Source organism: Cololabis saira, chromosome 12, assembly GCF_033807715.1.
Source record: "Cololabis saira isolate AMF1-May2022 chromosome 12, fColSai1.1, whole genome shotgun sequence".
In the NCBI taxonomy this organism is placed as follows: domain Eukaryota; kingdom Metazoa; phylum Chordata; class Actinopteri; order Beloniformes; family Belonidae; genus Cololabis; species Cololabis saira.
In genome coordinates, this window is record NC_084598.1 from 41424028 (window position 1) to 41446546 (window position 22519).

The window sequence follows — 22519 nt, forward strand, 5'->3', positions numbered from 1 at the left end:
TTGTTTTTAAAAGAGGTGTATCCAGGAACTATTTCCTACAGCTGCATGTACAGGACTGTCTCAGAAAATTAGAATATTGTGATAAAGTTCTTTATTTCCTGTAATGCAATTAAAAAAACTAAAATGTCATACATTCTGGATTCATTACAAATCAACTGAAATATTGCAAGCCTTTTATTATTTTAATATTACTGATTATGGCTTACAGTTTAAGATTAAGATTCCCAGAATATTCTAATTTTTTTAGATAGGATATTCGATTTTTCTTAAGCTGTAAACCATGATCAGCAATATTTTACAGCTTAAGAAAAATCGAATATCCTATCTCAAAAAATTAGAATATTCTGGGAATCTTAATCTTAAACTGTAAGCCATGATCAGAAATATTAAAATAATAAAAGGCTTGCAATATTTCAGTTGATTTGTAATGAATCCAGAATGTATGACATTTTTGTTTCTGTAATTGCATTACAGAAAATCACAATATTCTAATTTTCTGAGACAGTCCTGTAGATAACCGTTAAGACTATAAACACGGCTGCTGAAGGCCGTTCTGGTCCTCGCGCCGCTCCAGGGCCGCGACGGCGTTCTCCACCCGTTCCTCCTCCTCTCTTTCCATCTGCTCTTCAATAGTCAGGCCAGAAACCTGGCAGCGCTCGTCAGTCCTGCCCCCGTCTCCCTCCTCCTCCTCCCCGCTCTGTCCTTCCACTCGCTGCTCCGACCCCTCGTCCTCCTCCTCGTCCTCCTCCTCATCCTCCTCTGTATCCTCGTCATCCTCCTCTCCTCCGGTCCTCCTCTCATCATCCTCCTCTCCGTCCTTGGCCTCAGCCCCCCCCGAGCCCCCGTCCCCGTCGTCCCCCGCCCCCCGGCCGGTCCCGTTCCCGGCCGCGGGGCACTTGTGGTCCCGGTAGTAGCTCTGGCGGGTGAAGCCCTTGCTGCAGGCGGAGCACCTGAAGCGGTAGTTGTCCGTGTGGGACTGCTGGTGCTCCAGCATGTGAGCCCGCCGGCTGAACGTCTTCTGGCAGAACAGACACTTGTAGGGTTTGATACCTGGAGGAGAGAGGAGGTGAGAACCGGTCTGCACTTAAATCTGTGTTTGCAGTAGATCGGGGGTCGGCAACCCGCGGCTCTAGAGCCTCTTTAACGCCGCCCTAGGAGCTTTTTCAAAAATGTTTGACCTTTTTTTTCCATTTTTTCTTTTTTTTTCTCCTTTTTTTCCTTTTTGCCTTTTTTTCTTCTTTTTTCCTTTTTACTCTTTTTTTTCTTCTTCTTTTTTTTCTTCCTTTTTCCTTTCCTTTTTAATCTCGACATTTCAACTTTTTTCTCGAAATTTTGACTTTTTTCTCGAAATTTTGACTTTTTTTCTCAACATTTCGACTTTTTTCTCGAGATTGTACTTCAACATTAATCTCGACATTTTTTTTCCTTTTTTCTCTTTTTTTCTTCCTTTTTCCTTTCCTTTTTAATCTCGACATTTTGACTTTTTTCTTGAAATTTCAACTTTTTTCTCGAAATTTTGACTTTTTTCTCAACATTTTGACTTATTTCTCGACATTTCGACTTTTGTCTTGACATTTCAACTTTTTTCTTAAGATTGTACTTAAACATTTATCTCGACATTTCGACTTTTTTCTTGAAATTTCGACTTTTTTCTCGAAATTTTGACTTTTTTTCTCAACATTTCGACTTTTTTCTCGAGATTGTACTTCAACATTAATCTCGACATTTTTTCCTTTTTTTCCCTCTTTTTTTCTACCATTTTCCTTTCCTTTTTAATCTCGACATTACGATTTTTCTCGAAATTTCGACTTTTTTCTAGAAATTTCGACTTTTTTCTCGAAGTGCATAATGAAAAAAAAAATCTTCCCCCAGTTATAACTATAATAGAAACATGCAGCATGTGTTGTCTTCATTCTAAGGCTTATACAAGACTTTCCATTTTTTGCGGCTCCAGACATATTATTTTTTTGTGTTTTTTGGTCCAATATGGCTCTAAAACATTTTGTGTTGCCGACCCCTGACCTAAACAAAATACACGTGGATCATTCACTCACCGGAGTGTGACAGGATGTGAGCCTTGAGCTTGTCCGGTCTGTTGAATTCTTTGGTGCAGCCCACGTGTGTCCTGGTGTGAAAACAGAACATTTAGCTTAAAACGAAAGACAAAAAGTTTGTGAGAAAATTACTTAATGCTTCAACATTAAAGAGAGACAGAAGGACTTTTTAAAGTGGCCATATTGTACTTTTTCTAGTGTTTCTTAAAGTGTGAAGTGTTTCTTTTTCTTTCTTTCTTTTTTTAAAGGAATTCATAGGATTTTTCATTAAATTTGCCCAGAGACTCAAAAAGACAAGATAAATCTAACTTGAAGTACTTCTATGAGCAAAATGCTCAGTTTTCCAAGTTCTTCTGTTTATGTTTTTTTCTAACTTTGGCTCTGTGTGACATCATCGCTCTTTTTATGTTTATATTCCGTATGTCTGCAAGAGAACCAGAGGTGATTTTAAAAGAGTCCAGTTTGGTTAGATAACAGCTAACATTTCTGTCTGCGATGAAAGCTGTTGTTGCCAGGCGACCAGCTGTGCCCGCCCAAACAGTTGGGCAATAAAATCAGTTATTACGCCAACAGAAGCTTGACTGGTGCATCTACGGAGTTAAAAGTGGTACGGAAACAGAATCTGCTCTTCCCACATCTACACCAATTAGCTTGGTTGGTACTGAAAAACGTAAACAACGGCTGACAACATCTGTAATCTACAGAAGAGTATTAGGGCCAGGCAGGAGAAAAATAAAAATAATATTTTAGAGGAGGAAGATTTTCTTTTCATTATGCACTTCAAGAAAAAAGTTGAAATGTCGAGAAAAAAGTTGAAATGTCGAGAAAAAAGTTGAAATGTCGAGAATAATGTTGAAGTACAATTTCGAGAAAAAAGTCGAAATGTTGAGAAAAAAGTTGATTAAAGTTGATTTCAACTTTATTCACGAAATTGACTTTATTCTTGAAATTGTATTTCAACATTATTCTCGACATTTTGACTTTTTTCTCGACATTTCAAATTTTTTCTCGAAGTGCACAATAAAAAAATTATCTTTTTATTCTTTTTTCTTATTTTTTCTCCTGCATGGCTCTAATACTCTTCCGTAGTAATCAAACACAACGGCAGGTGACGAGGAAAGTATTTACTGAACAGAGACATCCACCTGTGAATATTTGTCTAATTTTCTTTTCCAAATCTGATTCAGGCATAAAAAAATACAGGAAGGATACGGGAAGTTGAGGTCATTTACAGCAAAGGTTCACTGCGTTATGAATATGTAACAGTTGTCAACCCTTAACCCCACCCACCAGCAAGCCTCCAGAAATCTGACCAATCAGAAAACACTAAAGCATTAACTCATAATTACTGTCTTTTGGAGTTCTGTTGGTTCTAAAGCTCCTCTGGAGACACAAGAGAGAAACATCAGAGACTTGTGTCCCTCTCAGCAACAGACGGAGCAGAACTTCACCTGAAGGGACACTTGTATTTCTTGAAGGGCTCGTGGATCAGCATGTGCCGCTTCACTTTGTCCTTGCGGTTGAATGTTGCCTCACAGAGGGAACACTTGTACGGCTTTTCACCTGCCGGAGGGAATAACATCAGGTTCAGACCTCTCAGTGAATCAGCGTCAGACTTAAAGAACCTCTCAGTGAGACTGTGATCGGGTCCAGGTCCAGATCAGATCAGATCAGACCAGGTCCTGGCGGGGAAGGTCGTACCTGAGTGGATGCGCGTGTGCAGTTTGAGGTAGTGCTCGGTTTTGAAGGCTTTCTTGCAGATCTGACACTTGAACCTTCCCCCCACGCCGTGGGTGGGGAGGTGACGGCGGAAATATCTCTCACACGGGAAAACCTGCCGGGGGAAGAGGAGGAGGAGGAGGAGGAGAGGACGTGGGTCACGTAAGGAAAGATACTGTGGATGAAAAGAACCTGACTGTCTCTCTCCTTCCTTCCTTCCTTCCTTCCTTCCTTCCTTCCTTCCTTCCTTCCTTCCTTCCTTCCTTCCTTCCTTCCTTCCTTCCTTCCTTCCTTCCTTCCTTCCTTCCTTCCTTCCTTCCTTCCTTCCTTCCTTCCTTCCTTCCTTCCTTCCTTCCTTCCTTCCTTCCTTCCTTCCTTCCTTCCTTCCTTCCTTCCTCCCTCCCTCCAGATGCTACTAAGATGACATCTTAATAATTAGAAATGACGAGATCCATGAAACAGGGTTCATACACATTTTAACCAACAAATTTCCATGACTTTTCCATGATTTTTCCATGATTTTTCCATGACTTGTAAGCAAGTTTCCATGACTATACATGATCCTCTAAAACATCAATGTATGAATGAAATATAGGAATAAAACTATGTCAAAAGTCACCACAGTGGAGATCTAATGACAATTATGGTTTTATACCAAATAAACATTTGTTTAAACTAACACTGATATACCAGCAATATGTTGTAGTATATGTTGTATAGTAATCTAATATAACTGTAATAACTGTAATAATAACCGATCTGCATGATGCGCAAGATGCTCGGCACGTCATGTGTGAGAACGTGCGAGACTTTTCGATACGAAATATTTATTGATCAATTTTAAATCTACCTTATAGGCTGTTATTACTAAATGTTATCATTAAGTGAGAAAAATAAATCCCATGACTTTTCCAAAACTTTTGGGGTGAACTTATGTTTCCAAAACTTTTCCAGGCCTTGAAAATGACATTTTCAAATTCCATGACTTTTCCAGGTTTTTTCAAAACGTATGAAGCCTGAGGAAAGTTCAGTGGTTTTTGGAGCCCTCTAGTGGCCGTTTGGAGAACTGCAGCTCCAAACATCTGTAAACCTTCTCAGTCTTGTTGCAGCTCTGCAGGATAAAACAGTGTGTGTGTGTGTGTGTGTGTGTGTGTGTGTGTGTGTGTGTGTGTGTGTGTGTGTGTGTGTGTGTGTGTGTGTGTGTGTGTGTGTGTGTGTGTGTGTGTGTGTGTGTGTGTGTGTGTGTGTGTGTGTGTGTGTACCTTCTGACAGTGTGGACAGGGGAAACTGTGCGTGGCGTTGAGCAGATGTTGCTCCAGCGCTTCCTGGGTGGAGTATCTGCTCTGGCATTTCGCACACCTGACGGGAAACGCAAAGACGAGGAATAAGAGCGACATAAAACCAATCAGACGCAGAAAAAGAGTTGCTGTTGTTTTTTTTAAATCAGGGGACAAGCTTGGATTTGAAGCCCAGGAGTCTGAGGTGAAAGTGCAGGATCGCTGCTCTAGACAAGGATGGAACATTTAAGGCAATTAAACTACGTTTTTGCCACTCTACCTTGTTTATAATTCATCTCGTCTCCCCCCTTATAAATGCTCTGTTTTTATGCTGGTATTTTATATTTCCTTGTGTGTTTAAATTCTTTTTGAAGCTCAGCAGCACCGACATTCTCGTGGGTCTGATGTGATGCCACCCACACACTCATTTATGTCATTTATTTATTTACTTATCTCTTGTACAGCTCTACTCCCCCTGAACAAATCTTCCTAAATGTTGGTTATTTGTGTCTGAATGTCTGTGAGTTGTGAGTCACTTGTCCACTGTTAAGTGTCTTTCAAAGCCCTACATTTCCTTTGGGATTAATAAAGTGATTATCTATCTGATGTGATGGATCGACAAAAGGAGTTACGGCTTCTCTTCTGTTAAACGGTGGACAACGTCCTCCCAGAACTACACCATTTAATTCCAGACGTCTTTCTTGTTCTTTTCTAAATCAGATCAGATTCTGAATCAGACATGAACCTGCTGATACCGGAGAGATTCTGGACCACCGCTACACTGCAAAAACTCAAAATCTTAACAAGAATATTTGTCTTATTTCTAGTTAAAATGTCTCATTTTTAGTAAAAAAAATAAATAAAAATCTCATTACACTTAAAACAAGACTCATCACTGGAAAAACAACAATTTTCACCTGTTTCAAGTAGATTTTCACTTGAAATAAGTAGAAAAATCTCCCAGTGGAACAAGATTTTTTTGCTTGTAATGAAAAGATAAATCTTCTACTTATTTCAAGTGAAAATTTACTTGAAACAGGTGAAAATTGTCAAATAAGTGATTTTTCTGGTAATGAGTCTTGTTTTAAGTGTAATGAGATTTTTTGACTAAAAATGAGACATTTTAACTAGAAATAAGACAAATATTCCTGGTAAGATTTTGAGTTTTTGTATTGTTAAATGTTGGTGACTTTTAGCAGCTGACACACTTCAATAATTGTAGATGTAATTATTAAAGTCCTCCTGCTCTCTCACTGTTGACACTCTCCTGAAACAAACCTTTTTAAGGGTTTTTATGGTCTTATTTTAAATACATTGTGTCCTTTCTTGGTTATCCAACTAAGGACACGAGTAAAGGTTTGCGTTTCTTCTCCAGACTGCAGGTTCCAGATGTTTCCACAGATGGTGATGACTCTTGTTTTAAGTGTAATGAGATTTTTTGACTAAAAATGAGACATTTTAACTAAAAATAAGACAAATATTCCTGGTAAGATTTAGAGTTTTTGCAGTGTAATATTCCTGGGAGGACGTGTCACAGGGAGAGAAGACTTTAGGCTTTGGACTTTGGGAAACATTTAAAAGCGTGCAAAGAGCTGGAGCGAGCCGGACCTGAAGACGGACGTCTCCTTGCGCGTGCTCTGCTGCGGGCAGAAGCAGTGGGAGTACTGGTGCACTCCCAGCTCAAACAGCGACGGGAACACCTTGCTGCAGAGGTGACAGCGGTACGTCAGCTGCTCCTGGTGCGTCCGGATGTGTTCCAGGAACTGGTCCAGCTTCTGGAAGGTCTGGGAGCACGACTTCAGCACGCACTTGTAGACCTGCCGGGAGGAAGAACAGCATCGCTGGGATCAGGAGGGTTTTTTTTTCTCGGTATTTCGGTATCAGCAACTTATACATTCCTTTACATACACATTGTCTACCTTTTTACATTTATTCCGTCTGTACCCACGGACTAGTTTGCACCATTTAATTAGCAAAGCAATAGAGATAAGATCGAGACACAGAAGGACAGGAAAATACAAATAAATAAATAAGCAAAGTACATAAAAATAATAATGATAATAATAATATGAAAAAATTAATTAATTAATTAAAAAAAAGGGGGGGCGGGGTATGTGTGTGTCTTACGTATTAGAGTCCATTCACTGCGTTAACAGAAACATGGCAGGGCTCCACCTTTTAAGAAAAACACTTTTCTGAAGTCTAAGAGAGTATGTTATCTACGAGTATTAGGGCCAAACTAAGACAAAAAAAAAATTGGAAATTACGAGAATAAAGTCATAGTATAATGAGAATAAAGTCATAATATTACGAGAATAAAGTCGTAATAGAATAAAGTCCTAATATTTTGAGAATAAAGTCCTAATATTACGAGAATAAAGTCGTAATTTATGAGAATAAAGTCTTAATAGAATAAAGTCGTAATATTACGAGAATATAATTTATGAGAATAAAGTCGTAATGTATGAGAACTCTAACAGGAAGAGCATCTTCTCCCTGTGTTAAAATGAGGAATATTGAGCATCTTGCGAAGTTATATCTATATATTTATAATATATTTAATATTACAACTTTATTCTCAAAACATTACGACTTTATTCTCAAAATATTACGACTTTGTTCTCGTAATTTCAATTTTTTTTTTTTTGTCTTAACTTGGCCCTAATACTCCGTCGTAGTTATCTGCTCCATCTGAAAGATTTCCCAGACTTTTTCAGTCCACATGTTGTATGTTGGGGGGTCAGATTTTAACCACTTAATAGTGATGCACTTATTGCTGCTGTCAGTAATATCTGTAAGAGATATTTTTTACCTCTACCCTCAATTCCTTCCGGTATCACACCTAGTATCGCCACCGTCGGATCTTTTATGAGATCTTGATTAAATACTACTGAAAGGGCCCCAAACACATCTTCCCAATATGTATTTAATTTTGAGCATGTCCGCTGTGATGAGGTTTTTAACCTCACAGGCAGAGGTGGTAGTAACGAGTTACATTTACTCCGTTACATTTACTTGAGTAAGTTTTGGGAAATTTAGTACTTTTAGGAGTAGTTTTGAATCACTATACTTTTTACTTTTACTTGAGTAGATTTGTGAAGAAGAAACTGTTCCTCTTACTCCGCTACATTAGGCTACGTTGAGCTGTTACTTTTCTTTTATCCCTTTTATCCGCGTACGTGTCAATCTCATGACATCACTGGGTGATTCTTTGGGAAAAATGTTTGTTTTTGCATGTTTTGTCACATTTACACAGACTCAAACACACACAGAGTTTCTATGAGTTCATGTTTGTTCTAGTTCTGCCTGGTTAAAAAAGAAAAGTACAAAGGCTTGAAATTTTGTGCTACTTGTGCTTAATTTATATTTTTATTCTGTTATTATTTTATTTATTTTATTATGTATTAAAGTACTTGAATTTACTTTAAGATTATTTTATGAAATTTTGTGCTACTTGTGCTTAATTTATCTTTTTATTTTTTATTTATTTTATTATTTTATTGATTTAATTTGCCTGAAGATGATTATTTTGTGCTTTTGTCTGTTTGAATGGTTGTGTTAAAAAAATAAATCAGACGTTACTCAACAGTTACTCAGTACTTGAGTAGTTTTTTCACCAAGTACTTTTTTACTTTTACTCAAGTAATTATTTGGATGACTACTTTTTACTTCTACTTGAGTCATATTATTCTGAAGTAACAGTACTTTTACTTGAGTACAATCTTTGACTACTCTACCAGCTCTGCTCACAGGTACCTGATGGTTCTGGACCGGTTCTGCTGCACTCACCTGCTCCCCCTTGTGCTGGGTCAGGTGCGACTTGAGCTGGAAGTAAGTCTTGAACCTGCTGGCGCAGAACTGGCACTGGTACGAGCTGTCGATCACCACCATCTGTTTGCTGGGAGCCGGACACGGCTGGTTCTGGTTCTGGTTCTGGTCCGGCGGCACCTCCACGTGCATCTGGACCTGCGGATGCTGCGGTTCCTCCACCTGATCGGCCTGGACCTCGGCCACGGCCTCCTGCAGCTCCGCCGCCGCCTCTGGAACCAGAGACGGAGTACAGACGGGATTAGTTCTTTTCTTTTTTTTATTATTCAAATAGGTTAAAACAAAAAATAATCCGAATACATAAAATGTATATACCAGAAAAAAAACAAACAAAAAAAAAAAAACACAAGCAAAACAAAGCAAATTAAAGCTGCAAGCAGCGATGCACGGGCCCTCGCACGTGCAATTTTCACCAATAAAGATCAAGGACTCAAAAGTAAGTCCTATGACACCACCCATGACTCTTTATGTCAAACCATTCAAAAGTTATGGCAGAAAATAGGAACTATGAAATATCGACCAATCAGAAGAAGGGGCGGGGCTAATTTGAACCAATTTTGTTCAAGGACTCAATACCAAGTCCGATGACACCACCCACGACTCTCTATATCAAACCATTCAAAGGTTATGGCAGAAAGTAGGATCTATCAAATATGGACCAATCAAATGAAGGGGGGGCGCGCTTTTTTGCGTCTATCGTCGCTACGGTAACGCTTTTGACTGAGAAAAGTAATGCGCATCGTCACAGGATTGAGACGCATATTTTGATGTATAACACACCTGGGTGCACGTTACGGTTCGGGCCGCATTAACGGCCGAAGAAATGGCATAAATTGCGCCAAAATTACACCATTAATTCAAAATGGCCGACTTCCTGGTTTCGGTTTCGGCCATGGCGCCAAGAGACTTTTCTTTAAGTTGCGACATGATACAAGTGTGTACCGATTTTCGTGCATGTACGTCAAACCGTATTGTGGGGCTTGAGGCACAAAGTTTTCTAGAGGGCGCTGTTGAGCCATTAGGCCACGCCCATTAATGCAAACAATATCAAATTTTTCGCCAGGCCAGGCTTGCGTGCAAAACATGTTGGGTCCCCAACATGTTTTCAAAGAGTTTTTGCAGTGTATTGCCTGAGCTGCTGTGGCTGACCGGGCTGCATGTTCTTGTTTGGTGTTTCAGGTTTTTCCCGGACAAACGTTCCTTTACCTTCTTGTGTGGACTGGTGCTCCGCCTGCTGCTGCGCCTCTTCGTCCCGCTCCGCCTGCTGCTGCTGCTGCTGCTGCTGCTCTTCTACGCCCCTCTCTTCCTCGCCGGACGACACCGGCACCACCTTCACCGTGATTGGCAGTCGGGACACCGTGCTGGCCACACTCATAGGCCACACCTGAGAGGGGAAGACGGCCATCGTTGGAACTACATCCCAGTCTCACAGGAAAAATCAAGGATTTTTGATACGACTGTCTCAATGCTTGTATGTCATAGCGGTGGAGAGGTGTCATTCAGAGAGGGGGGTCCCCAACATGTTTTCAAAGGGGCCCAGCCAAATGTCTGATATCTGATCTGCTTGAGGAAAGCAAACCCCACCCTTTTCTGAGCTTGGGTGCGTTTGAAGTGTCCACCAGCCGAAGAGCGAACATACGTAACTCAATATTGTGGCGTCAAAGAGCCAAGTGGCATTTTTAAGCAGAAATGGCCAAGAACAAATAAAATGTCAAGGTGTATCAGTGTCGAAGGGGTGAAACTGTGGAACCGCCTGGATGTTGAACTAAAAAAAAGTAGCTCAATTTACAAATTAAAAAAAAATTATAAATCTAAAATAATAGATAAATATAGAACACTAATATAAATTATCTTGATATGCTAACAGAAACTATACCTTAATTATTACCAACTATATATTTATTATGACAAGCTATTGCTTAAATATCCAACTGTCTAAATTATGCTGTCCTCAATCGTGAATGACCACGTTTATTTTCTTCTCTTCTTTGTTCATTTTCTTTGTTTTGTTTGTTCGTTTCGTTTTCTTCTTATTAGTATCTTCTTTTTTTTCCTTTTCTGTAGTCTGGGGTAAGGGAGCCTTCTTGCCCCGATGGGACATTTTTTGCTGGATACACAATGGATTCCTACAAATACTGGAAACCGTGTTTGGCGATCCTGTCTGTCGAGGACGTTGAAGATGCCTTCATAATTGGATTTATGATAACAGGATTTCTCCTGATCGGAGGAGGGGGATTCCTGGTGTACCGACAAATGCGTAAGTCGTCGACAGCTGTTTTGGCCCTCTCAGAGCTGCCGGACATGGCTGAAGAGACAAGCAAGGCGATCAACACTCAGACTTTATCGTTGGGGGAGCAAAGCGGTAAGCTGGATGCGATTCTCGAACAGAATTGCAGGCTGGCGGCGGTCTTTGAGCTCATTGGCAAGATGGATAAGACCTTGGAGAAGTTGGAAGCTCGGCTTGGCGGGAATTGATCACAAATTCGTCTGATTGGAGTCGCCATTGATGAACCAGAGACTAAAGGCAGACGGAAAATTACTGAGTCTGTCTGTTTTGCAATATAATTGTTGATTCTATAATCTGGCCTTGACAGGGCGGTTTTGGCCGATCGCTCTGGTCACAATCTTCCTGGTGGAATGTAAACAAGGTGACTCTGCCCCCACTAACCCTCCCCTCTCAGGAACATCTGTGGACTGTTGTCAGAACTGACCGAGCCGACTGATAACATCAAGGACATTGGCTGAGAGCAGCTCTGAGCGAAGTTCGCAGACTTACCGCTTGCACACACACACTTGCTGAAACCACTCCTCCCTCAACTCAACGCCTTCCTCGGCCCCCCCTCTTATCAGCCCCCCCCAACAGTCTCCGGGTTTGAGCGCCACAAAGTCGCGGCGATCACTTGGATGTACTGTGCCGGGACTGTATGAACTGATTCAGCATCCCTGCATCAAGGCCTGATTTAGTGTTTTCCTGCATTTAGAGGGTCCAAAAGAAGGAAAATAGAAGTCTGCGACAGGTTTACCGCGGTCCGGTGAAGCAGGTGCTGCTCACCCAGATGGGGAGGCCGTAGTCCGGCCCAAAACCCAAGATAACGCTTGGTACACATCAAATATGTCCCTTTACAACCGTCTCTTTACACTGCAGAGACTGTGCCGTCTTTAATATCACTACAGCATGATGTCATGTGCTCAGAACCCGTGTTTGCGGAACCCGGTGCAGACCGGTGATAAAGGCTCCGGTACCTGGTGACCCCTCTCAGTGATGTAGCACATCTGATGAACCTTAATACCGTAAAAGTCTGGATAAAAAGTGAGCCCAGAAAGCCGGGAACAACCTTGTGCGTCTGCATGTGTTTCTTCACGTTGGACTTCTGGGCGAAGGCTCGGCCGCAGACGATGCACTGGAACGGCTTCTCCCCCGTGTGGCTGCAACGAGAAGCACACCCGGTCACGTCCCTGCAGGCCGATCAGCGGCCGCCATACGCGCTGGACGGTGCCTCACCTTCGGATGTGCTGCTGGAGGTCAAAGTTCTTGGAGAAGATTTTGTCACAGAAGTTACACTTGAGCTTCGGACCTTTTCCTTTCAGCGGATCTGCTGTGGAGTCAAATGCAGGAAATGATCGGCCAGTAAATCCCGTCGTTTATGAAACCAGCCTCTAAAACTGGATACCAATCGATTGGTGTGCATTTACAAGTTTGGGTGTATAAATAATAAATAACAAATAAATGCATGTGGAACAAAAAAGTTTTTCTTTCAGAGATTTTGCAGGAAAAGTCAGTTATGTACATCATGTGTAAACATTAGTACCTTGAGCCTCTGATTATTGTCTGTGTGTAAAAACATGATGAAAATCACCTCCTCAGAGCTGGGTATTAATATTAGGAAAACAGAAAAATAAAAAGTAAAACCCACGTGGGTAATACCAAGTACCCCCTTCTGCTTTCACAGGATTTAAGAGTCATTTGCAGCCAGTGGACAAACGGATCGCTCGCAGATGTGCAAACCTCTATAAAAGCAGATGTTTTTGGCAGTTTCCTGGTTTGGAATGTTCAGATGTGTGCACTGCAAAAACTCAAAATCTTACCAGGAATATTTGTCTTATTTCTAGTTAAAATGTCTAATTTTTAGTCAGAAAATCCCATTACACTTAAAACAAGACTCATTACCAGAAAAATAACTTATTTGACAATTTTCACCTGTTTCAAGTAAACTTTCACTTGATATAAGTAGGAAAATCTGCCAGTGTGACAAGATTTATCTTCTCATTACAAGCAAAAAAATCTTGTTCCACATGCAGATTTTTCTACTTATTTCAAGTGAAAATCTACTTGAAACAGGTGAAAATTGTTGTTTTTATCCAGTGATGAGTCTTGTTTTAAGTGTAATAAGATTTTTTTTTACTAAAAATGAGACATTTTAACTAGAAATAAGACAGTTGAGTTTTTGCAGTGTGTTAACACAATGCTAAGAGAGAAAGACCTAAGCAATGGCCTTAAGGGATGCAATACTTGCTGCATAAGCTCAAACAACCTCAATGAATTGAAGCAAAGTTGTTAAAAAATAAATAAATATGTGAGATTCAGGAAACAACTGCTTTCGTTATTCCTACTAAAAGTGGATGAACAAGCTACAATCATGGTACTTAGTATTGCCCACAGTTTTTTTTCATATTTGTTAACTAAAGAATGATGTTAATAGACATGTTGTTGTTTGTCTGATGTATTTCTGCTAAAACTAAGATCCACTACAATTAGATTATGTTTTTACACAGGAAACATTTTAAGAAGGGTACTTTTACACCTGATTGTACATAGTTGACTGTTTAAAATGCATCCAGGACAACTTATGATGTACGGTACGATCTTGTTTCTCACCTGCACCTCCATCTGTGGTTTTTTTTATACTCCGTGGTTGTTTGGGAATAATGACCTTCTCAAAGTCCCCCAGCTCTGTCAGGCTGCCGGTGGCGCTGCAGGTCTTTGTTTTGGTGCCGTGCTTGCCAGGACTGTAGACGGGAGGACTGGTGAAGGGCTGGCTCTCCACACACTGGCTGGGCACCTGAGGGAGGACGGGCGGCGTTACCGTATTGTCCCGAATATAAGACCACCCTGATTATAAGACGACCCCCTCTTTTTCAAGACTCAAGTTTGAAGAAAGACTTTTTGAACACCAAATTCAATTTTTATACAGAAAATAATTACAGTACATCTGAAACAAATGATTATAACAATATATTCGAGAGAAAAAGCATGTTATTTTGACTATTTGAAATCATTATCTTGAAGTTTGCATCATAACTTCTCCTCAGCTGCCGGTTTACCTGGACGATCTTCCACCCACTTTTCTCCAGATTGTCGCTATGTTTCTCCACTTTCTGTTATCTCTTCTCTTATTTTCTTCTCTTTTCTTTCTTATACTATTTTTTATTTTTATTCTTCGTGACAGGGGTTCGCTTTGGCCTGGGGAGTTAAGTTCAGCATTCGCTTTAAAGATATCTGGCGCCATCTAGCGTTGTGAATGGGTATAACGTGTAGACCCCGAATGTAAGACGACCCCCACTTTTTCAGTCTTATTTCAATGCAAAAAACACTGTCTTATATTCAGGCCAATACGGTACTCACCTGAACCGGATGGAAAGCCTGCAGGCCCAGGGTGTGGATCTCTGCACCGCCGCCGCCCCCCGCCATGTGAGGCATGGCGCTGTACACCTGCACCACCGAGTTGCTGTGGCTGGCCTGGACCTGCGAGGAGAGCGGCTGCTGCTGCTGAGCGGGCGTGAGGGAGGACTGCTGATGCTGATGGTGCTGATGCTGCTGCTGCTGCTGCTGCTGCTGCTGCTGCTGCTGCTGCTGCTGATGGTGGTGGTGGTGGTGGTGATGGTGGTGTTGGTGGTGCTGCAGGTACGACACCCCCGCTGCGTGGGTGGTCAGGTTACTCTGCAAAGGAGACGAGCGCAGCAGCGGTGAGCTGCTTTGACAGACCAGGAATCACAACGGGGGATGGGGGGGGGTTCATTACCTGTATGGGTGTCTGCATGGCGGCCATGGGCTGGTCGATGGAGGTGAAGGCCGAGATGGCCGACATGAGAACGTCGTCGCTGACCAGCACGTTGCCTTGGACCAGAGTGTGCGTCAAGGGGGAGGGGGGTACCGTGATGTAGGTGGAAACCTGACGGGATACACACACATATAGAAGCGTTATCTAGCGTTAGCATTATCCCTCGGCCGTGTCATCAGCAGACACGGTATAGCTTTCCATTGCTATGCTGATGACACACAGCTCTACATAAAACTGGACCCATCTTCAGCAGAGTCATCTTCATCCACACTCGCCATCTGCCTGGAGGAGATCAAGGCGTGGATGAAACAGCACTTTCTACAACTAAACAGCGGCAAAACAGAAGCCATGCTCATCGGCACCCCATGCAAGTCATCCCCCATCACATGCATCACCTTTTCTGGCCAGGATATCCCACTGTCATCCGTCATCACCAACCTGGGCGTTAGAATGGACCCCCACCTCAACTATGAGGCCCACATCAAACACCTCTGTCAAACATCCTTCTTCCACCTCAAAAACATAGCCAAACTCCGCCCCATCCTGTCCCTGAAAGATGCTGAACAATTGGTCCACGCCTTCGTCTCCTCCAGGCTCAATTACTTACTTACTTACTTACAAGCAAGAGCCTTCAAAAGCTCCAATACATACAGAACAGCTGCTAGGATCCTGATGAGAGTGCGCAAATACGACCACATCACTCCCATCCTCCACTCACTGCACTGGCTCCCCATCTCCTCCCAGACAGAATACAAAATCTCCCTGTTAACCTACCAATGCGTCCATGGCAACGCACCCCCTTACCTCAAGGAACTGATCCATACTCAGCCCCCCACCCGAACCCGTTCAACAAACAACAACCTCCTCAAACCCACCAAGACTAAACTAGTCACAATGGGAGACCGGGCCTTCTGCTCTGTTGCCCCTGAACTGTGGAACGCCCTCCCTGCCCACCTGAGAGAACCACAGTCAATTGACTCTTTCAAGAGTAGACTTAAGACCCACCTTTTCAGTAAAGCATACGATATGATCTATGATTTGCCATTGATTTTTATGACTTTTTATGACTTTTTTACGTTTTAGTGATAATACTGCTGCTTTGTGTTGATTTTCTTGCCTTGAATGCTGTAGCACTTTGAGATTCACTGAATGTAAAGTGCATTATAAATTAAATTCATTATTATTATTCATTCTCTTCCGGCTCTCGACGAAGTCGGACACTTTTTCTGCTCCTCTCCCTTATCTATCTGCCCTGTTACTGCTTTTGTTTGTCTCGTCTTCAGAGTCTCTTCTTTTCACTCCTCCGAAACTCTACAATCATGGAATTGATTAACTGGTCTCTCAGCACAATTGACCACATTTTTGCGACAAGAAGACAGGGGATAAGGGAGCCCTCCTGCCCCGATGGGACTTTTTTTGCTGGATACACAATGGATTCCTACAAATACTGGAAACCTTTGTGCTTGGCGATTCTGTCTGTCGAGGACGTTGAAGATGCCTTCATAATTGGATTTATGATAGCAGGATTTCTCTTGATTATCCTCTTGATCGGAGGAGGGGGATTCCTGGTCTACCGATAAACGCGTAAGTCGTCGACAGCTGTTTTGGCTCTTTCAGAGCTGCCGGACGTGGCTGAAGGGTCAAGCAAGGAGATCAACGCTCAGACTTTAACGTCGGGGGAGCAAAGCCGTAAGCTGGATGCGATTCTTGAACAGAATCGCAGGCTGACGGCGGTCTTTGAGCTTCATTGGCAAAAATGGATAAGACCTTGGAGAAGTTGGAAGCTCGGCTTGGCGGAAATTGATCACAAATTTGTCTGATTGGAGTCGCCATTGATGAACCAGAGACTGAAGGCAGACAGAAAATTACTGAAGCTGCCTGTTTTTGCAATATAATTGTTGATTCTATAATCTGGCCTTGACAGGGCGGTTTTTGGCCGATCGCTCTGGTCACAATCTTCCTGGTGGAATGTAAACAAGATGACTCTGCCCCCACTAACCTTCCCCTCTCAGGAACATCTGCGGACCCTGTTTTCAGAACTGTACCGAGCCGCCTGATAACATCAAGGACATTGGCTGAGAGCAGCTCTGAGCGAAGTTCACGGACTCATCGCTACACACACACTTACTGATAACCACACCTCCCTCAACTCAACGCCTTCCTCGGCTCCCCCCTCTTATCAGCCCCCCCCCAACACAGTCAACAGGTTTGAGAGCCGTGCTACTGGCCGCAGTGCTTACTTGGGGTACTGTGCCGGGATCCCCCCCCGCCCCTAGAACCACCCTCCCCAAACACATGTGCAAGCCTTGTGATGTTAAATTTGTCACGTTGCTTTCTGTGCAGAGGTGTTTTTTTGCACTTTTACACTGTGTATTTACACACAGTATGAGGATGCCTTTTTTTTCCCTCCTCCCTCCCCAATGTCATCCTTTCTCTGATCTGTTCTCACCAGTTGACTCATGTCTTATGTTATTTGTTTTGTCTGTGCTGATGGGTTGTACTGGTTGTCATCTCACTGTGCTGGGACGCCAGACCGGCGACAATAAAGCCATTCATTCATTCATTCATTCATTCATTCATTCATTCATTCATTCATTCATTCATTCATTCATTCATTCATTCATTCATTCATTCATTCATTCATTCATTCATTCATTCATTCATTCATTCATTCATTCATTCATTCATTCATTCTTATTATTACTATTACCTTCTTTTCGAGCTAGAAACCTCACATTATCTTTGAAGAAATTAATAAGCAAATGCTTTTTTTAAAAAGAGTTTTTTTCAGTCCTGACCTGTCGGTTAGCAGCAGTTTGGGGCACGGAGCTGATGGACGGGACGGACGGATAGACGCTGGTGGAGGCCAGGGACACCGTGGACAGGGAGGGGACAGCGCCGGACTGGCACTGCTCCCGCTTGTGCATCATGAAGGCCGGCAGAGAATTAAACTGTTTCTTACACTTCCCGCACAGGAACACGTCTTCGTCTTCTGCAGGAGGGCACAGATGTGGAGGTTCGTGGAAAACAGACAGGAAATTAGTGGAGAAAAGGACACTGTTGTCACATTGCCATCATTTTTCATCTAAATAATTCAGCATTTACACACACGGTTTAGCCACTATATAAATGACTGGAGCTCGTCTGTTTCTTTATACACCAAAATAGAGACTAAATGTCACATATCTACAGTATCTTTCATCATAGTGGTTTAGGTTTTACCAGTTAAACTGATCTTGCAACAGCGTTTGGGATTCAGGATCTTTTCAGTGTAGGCAGTACTCGAGTTGTAAAAAAGAATCAGGGGGGATGGTGGATTTTATCATATGGGGACAGATAATTTGTGCTGATTACAAATAATATGATATATTACAAATAATAGCAGTGACCAAAACACCTGCAGAAATACTGCAGGAATGACATAGCAGCAGTTAAATGCAGCCTTCTGTAAGCTTTAAATATCCACTGGGCTTACATCAAATACATCAAAACACAACAATAAAAACACTTTTCTGAACTTATCAATATGACTCTGTCCTTCACAGGATAAGTAACATGGATCACTGCAAAAACTCACAATCTTAACAAGAATATTTGTCTTATTTCTAGTTAAAATGTCTCATTTTAGTAAAAAAATCTCATTACACTTGAAATAAGGCCCCGTTTACACGGAGCAAAAACGCAGGCGTATTCATGCGTTTTGACCGTTCGTTTACACGAAAACGGAGCTCAAAGTCACCAAAAACGATAATTTCTGAAAACTCCGGCCAAAGTGGAGATTTTCAAAAACTCCGTTTTCACATTTGCGTCTAAACAGAGGAAAACGGAGATTTAGGCTTCAGAACGTCACATTATGAGACAGAAACGTCACCAGCAGCGTCATCAGTGCGACCTGTGTTTACAATTAGTTTGGCCACCGTCAATATTTTCTTGTATTTTACCTGTTTTATATTCTAAAGTCACACTTAAAAGTAACTCCACTTCTCTGTCACTCCAAACCAAAGACTCTTGTTCCGTCTTGGAAGTAAAGCCTGAATTATGGTCCCGCGTTAAATCGACGCAGAGCCTACGGCGTAGGGTACGCGTGCTGTACGGTGTGCGTCGCCGCGTACCCTACGCCGTAGGCTCTGCGTTGGTGTAACGTGGAACCATAAATCAGCCTTAACTGGAAGTTACACGTGTCATTTGTTGATGTTTTTTTTCCAGGATTTTGATTGGCTGGCATGACGTTAACAGCGTATTTATGCGGATTCGTGTAAACGAAGAGATTTTGAAAACGATCTCGTGTAAACGATGGAATTTTTCAAAACGTAGAGGGGGAAATATCCGTTTTTGTAAATACCCGGCTATGTGTAAACGGGGCATAAGACTCATCACTGGAAAAAACAACAATTTTCACCTGTTTCAAGTAGATTTTCACTTAAAATAAGTCGAAAAATCTGCATGTGGAACAAGATTTTATTGCTTGTAATGAGAAGATAAATCTTGTCGCACTGGCAGATTTTCCTACTTATTTCAAGTGAAAATTTACTTGAAACAGGTGAAAATTGTCAAATAAGTTATTTTTCTGGTGATGACTCTAAATGTTGAAATAGCAGTAAAACCACATTCATTGATGAAATGACATAAGGGATGTAAAGGGGGGATGATTTTGACCATTTTTATTTCAGGGGGGGATGCCATCCCCCCTCATCCCCCCTCATCCCCCCTCAACTCCAGTACTGAGTGTAGGACATTTGCTAAAAATAGCTTTTTTTTGTTTGTTTTTTTCCCATTTTGATCCAACCTTCAGTGGTGAAAGAAACAAAAACAAGGGTGATATTCTGCAGGAGCAGACCGGGTTTGATGGTACTCACCCATCGACTGGATCGCAGGTGCAGCAGAGACATTTTGGTTGTTTGGATCTGGAACTCCACCCTGGCCGTCCAGCAGAGACTGGACCGCCAACACTGTCTGGTTGTCCATGCCTAAAGATGGAGAAGAATTGATTGATTGATTGATTGAATGGTTTATTTCGACCACATAAGGGAAAAATATAAAATTTTAAACAAATTCAAAACATACAGAAAACAAAAATGTAATACAAACAGGGAAAAAAAAACAGTGTCCGAAAAGGAACAGGTAGAAGTAAAACGTATTTAACCCTGCCCCTTTGTTACCTCTATTATAAATTAAACATAAATATTAATAATAAATACCTGCTAATTTACACTGGCTACAGATTTTCCCATTGGTTGAGCCTTTGCACCTAACCAGCTGACAAACACAATCTTTCCTTAACATATTAACTCCTCAATCAAATAACTTCCCAGAATTTCCTTTTTGTACCGTTTTTTAAATTGATTTATATTTGTACATTGCTTCAACCCATCACCCAATCCATTCCATAGATCCAACAACTGAGATACACATGCTTTTCCTTTTAGAATGAACACATTGTTTTTTTTAAGTTAAATTTTCCTCTTAAATTATAACCCCCCTTCCTGTCACAAAACATTTTCTGTAAATTGCCTGGAAGTGAATCAGTTCTCGCTTTGAATATTATTTGTAGAGTTTTTAGTTTGACAATGTCCCAGAATTTCAACACATGCGACTTTAAAAACAGTGTGTTTGTGTGATCCTTATAACCTTATAATTATTATATCCTTATAACCCACTTGTGAAGTATCCTGATTGCTTTTTTTTTGCAGTCTGAATAGCGGTTGTAAATTGCTTATATACAGGACTGTCTCAGAAAATTAGAATATTGTGATTTTCTGTAATGCAATTACAAAAACAAAAATGTCATACATTCTGGATTCATTACAAATCAACTGAAATATTGCAAGCCTTTTATTATTTTAATATTGCTGATCATGGCTTACAGCTTAAGAAAAAACTCAAATATCCTATCTCAAAAAATTCGAATATTCTGGGAATCTTAATCTTAAACTGTAAACCATAATCAGCAATATTAAAATAATAAAAGGTTTGCAATATTTCAGTTGATTTGTAATGAATCCAGAATGTATGGCATTTGTGTTTTTTTAATTGCATTACAGAAAATAAAGAACTTTATCACAATATTCTAATTTTCTGAGACAGTCCTGTATGTGTTGCCCCAAACCTCCACACAATAATCCAGATATGGTAATACTAGTGATGAATACAGAATGTGCAATGATTTATAATCCAGCATGTATCTTGTTCTCCCTAATATTGCTACACTCTTTGCCAGCTTTGTTATTATATGATTTATATGGGGTTTCCAGCAGATTTTGTGATCCAGTATCACATATATAAGAAGAAGAAGAAGAAGAAGAAGAAGAAGAAGAAGAAGAAGAAGAAGAAGAAGAAGAAGAAGAAGAAGAAGAAGAAGAAGAAGAAGAAGAATGATTTTTAAATTGAAGCTGCAATTCATTGCATGATTTTTACGACTCACATAATAACTAAACACAAGAATCCCTGTATCTTCTTAAAAATGCTTAGCAGCTTTCCAGCTTTACTATTCTCCAGTCAGCAGTCACATTTCTGTTGATTCACACAAGCCCAATATTAAAAGGAAATTACAAATCTGACCAGCTTTATATAAATCACATCCATTCTGCTGTTGTTGAAATAAAACAGCCTGTCCAGCAACAATTGCATGCAGATCATTAAACTGCTAGTAAACTACAGTAACTACAGTAAATCAGTGTGTTCAATAAGCTGCACTAATGTCTGAACAGTGATCATGTAATGTGTTTACATTCACAGAAACTCCCTCCTAGGAAATGTTTTGGTTGTTTTAACATTAACAGAAGCCTAAACGAGATGTTCCTGTGCTCATTCTACTTTTTTGAAAGGTCTAATATTGTACATTTGTTTTCAGAGGTGCCCTTTAGCGGTTGGGTGTCTGTAATTACGTGATAAGATAAAAGATTTCTACCTTCAAGAACCTCAAATATTGCCTGCGCCATCTTGCAGCTCTTGTTGTGAAGTCGGCGCTCGATGTGTCGGGGCTGCTGCCTTCAGGTGCAGTCAGGAAATCTGAGAGACGACACGCTGGAGGAAAATTACTGAAGACTTGGATGTTTCACTTGAAGAGTAAACCATGAAGTATATTTAAAAACCAATTGAAAATAACACAATACATTATTTTTATTGAAATATGATAAGATTTATATATATTATAAATATTATAAGATGAAGGTAAAATCGAATGCAACAAAACTCCTAAATTTAAACATTAAAATTATAAGACGCACAGTAAAGGTAAAGTAGTCTTTTCTCATAATTTTATTTCATTTTATTTGTTATTTACTGTCTAATTATGTCTTACCGCTTTTAATGTCGATGTAAAGCACTTTGAATTACCTTGTGTTGAATTGTGCTATATAAATAAACTTGCCTTGCATAAAATACTTGCCCAGAATAGTTTAGCCAATTATGCCATGAGCATAACAAAATAGTTTTAGGAAGAGGTGTCAAGTAACGAAGTACAAATACTCCGTTACCTTACTTAAGTAGAAGTTTTGGTTATCTATACTTCACTGGAGTAATTATTTTTCAGACGACTTTTTACTTTTACTCCTTACATTTTCACGCAATTATCTGTACTTTT

The 22519-nt window shown here is 40.8% G+C and overlaps 1 protein-coding gene across 1 annotated transcript; it reads right to left on the bottom strand.

The window, feature by feature from the left end:
* Positions 1-526: 526 nt before the first annotated feature.
* znf341 (zinc finger protein 341) lies at positions 527-21887 on the bottom strand. The gene is made up of 16 exons (XM_061734900.1): positions 21845-21887; positions 19794-19904; positions 17736-17929; positions 14899-15048; positions 14502-14816; positions 13755-13938; positions 12381-12474; positions 12214-12304; positions 10085-10262; positions 8840-9090; positions 6659-6867; positions 5036-5132; positions 3756-3888; positions 3506-3617; positions 2055-2125; positions 527-1050 (listed from the first exon to the last, which is right to left on the bottom strand). The coding sequence occupies exons 1-16, from the start codon at positions 21873-21875 to the stop codon at positions 527-529; spliced, it is 2745 nt and encodes a 914-aa protein (XP_061590884.1). The 5' UTR covers positions 21876-21887.
* Positions 21888-22519: the final 632 nt, after the last annotated feature.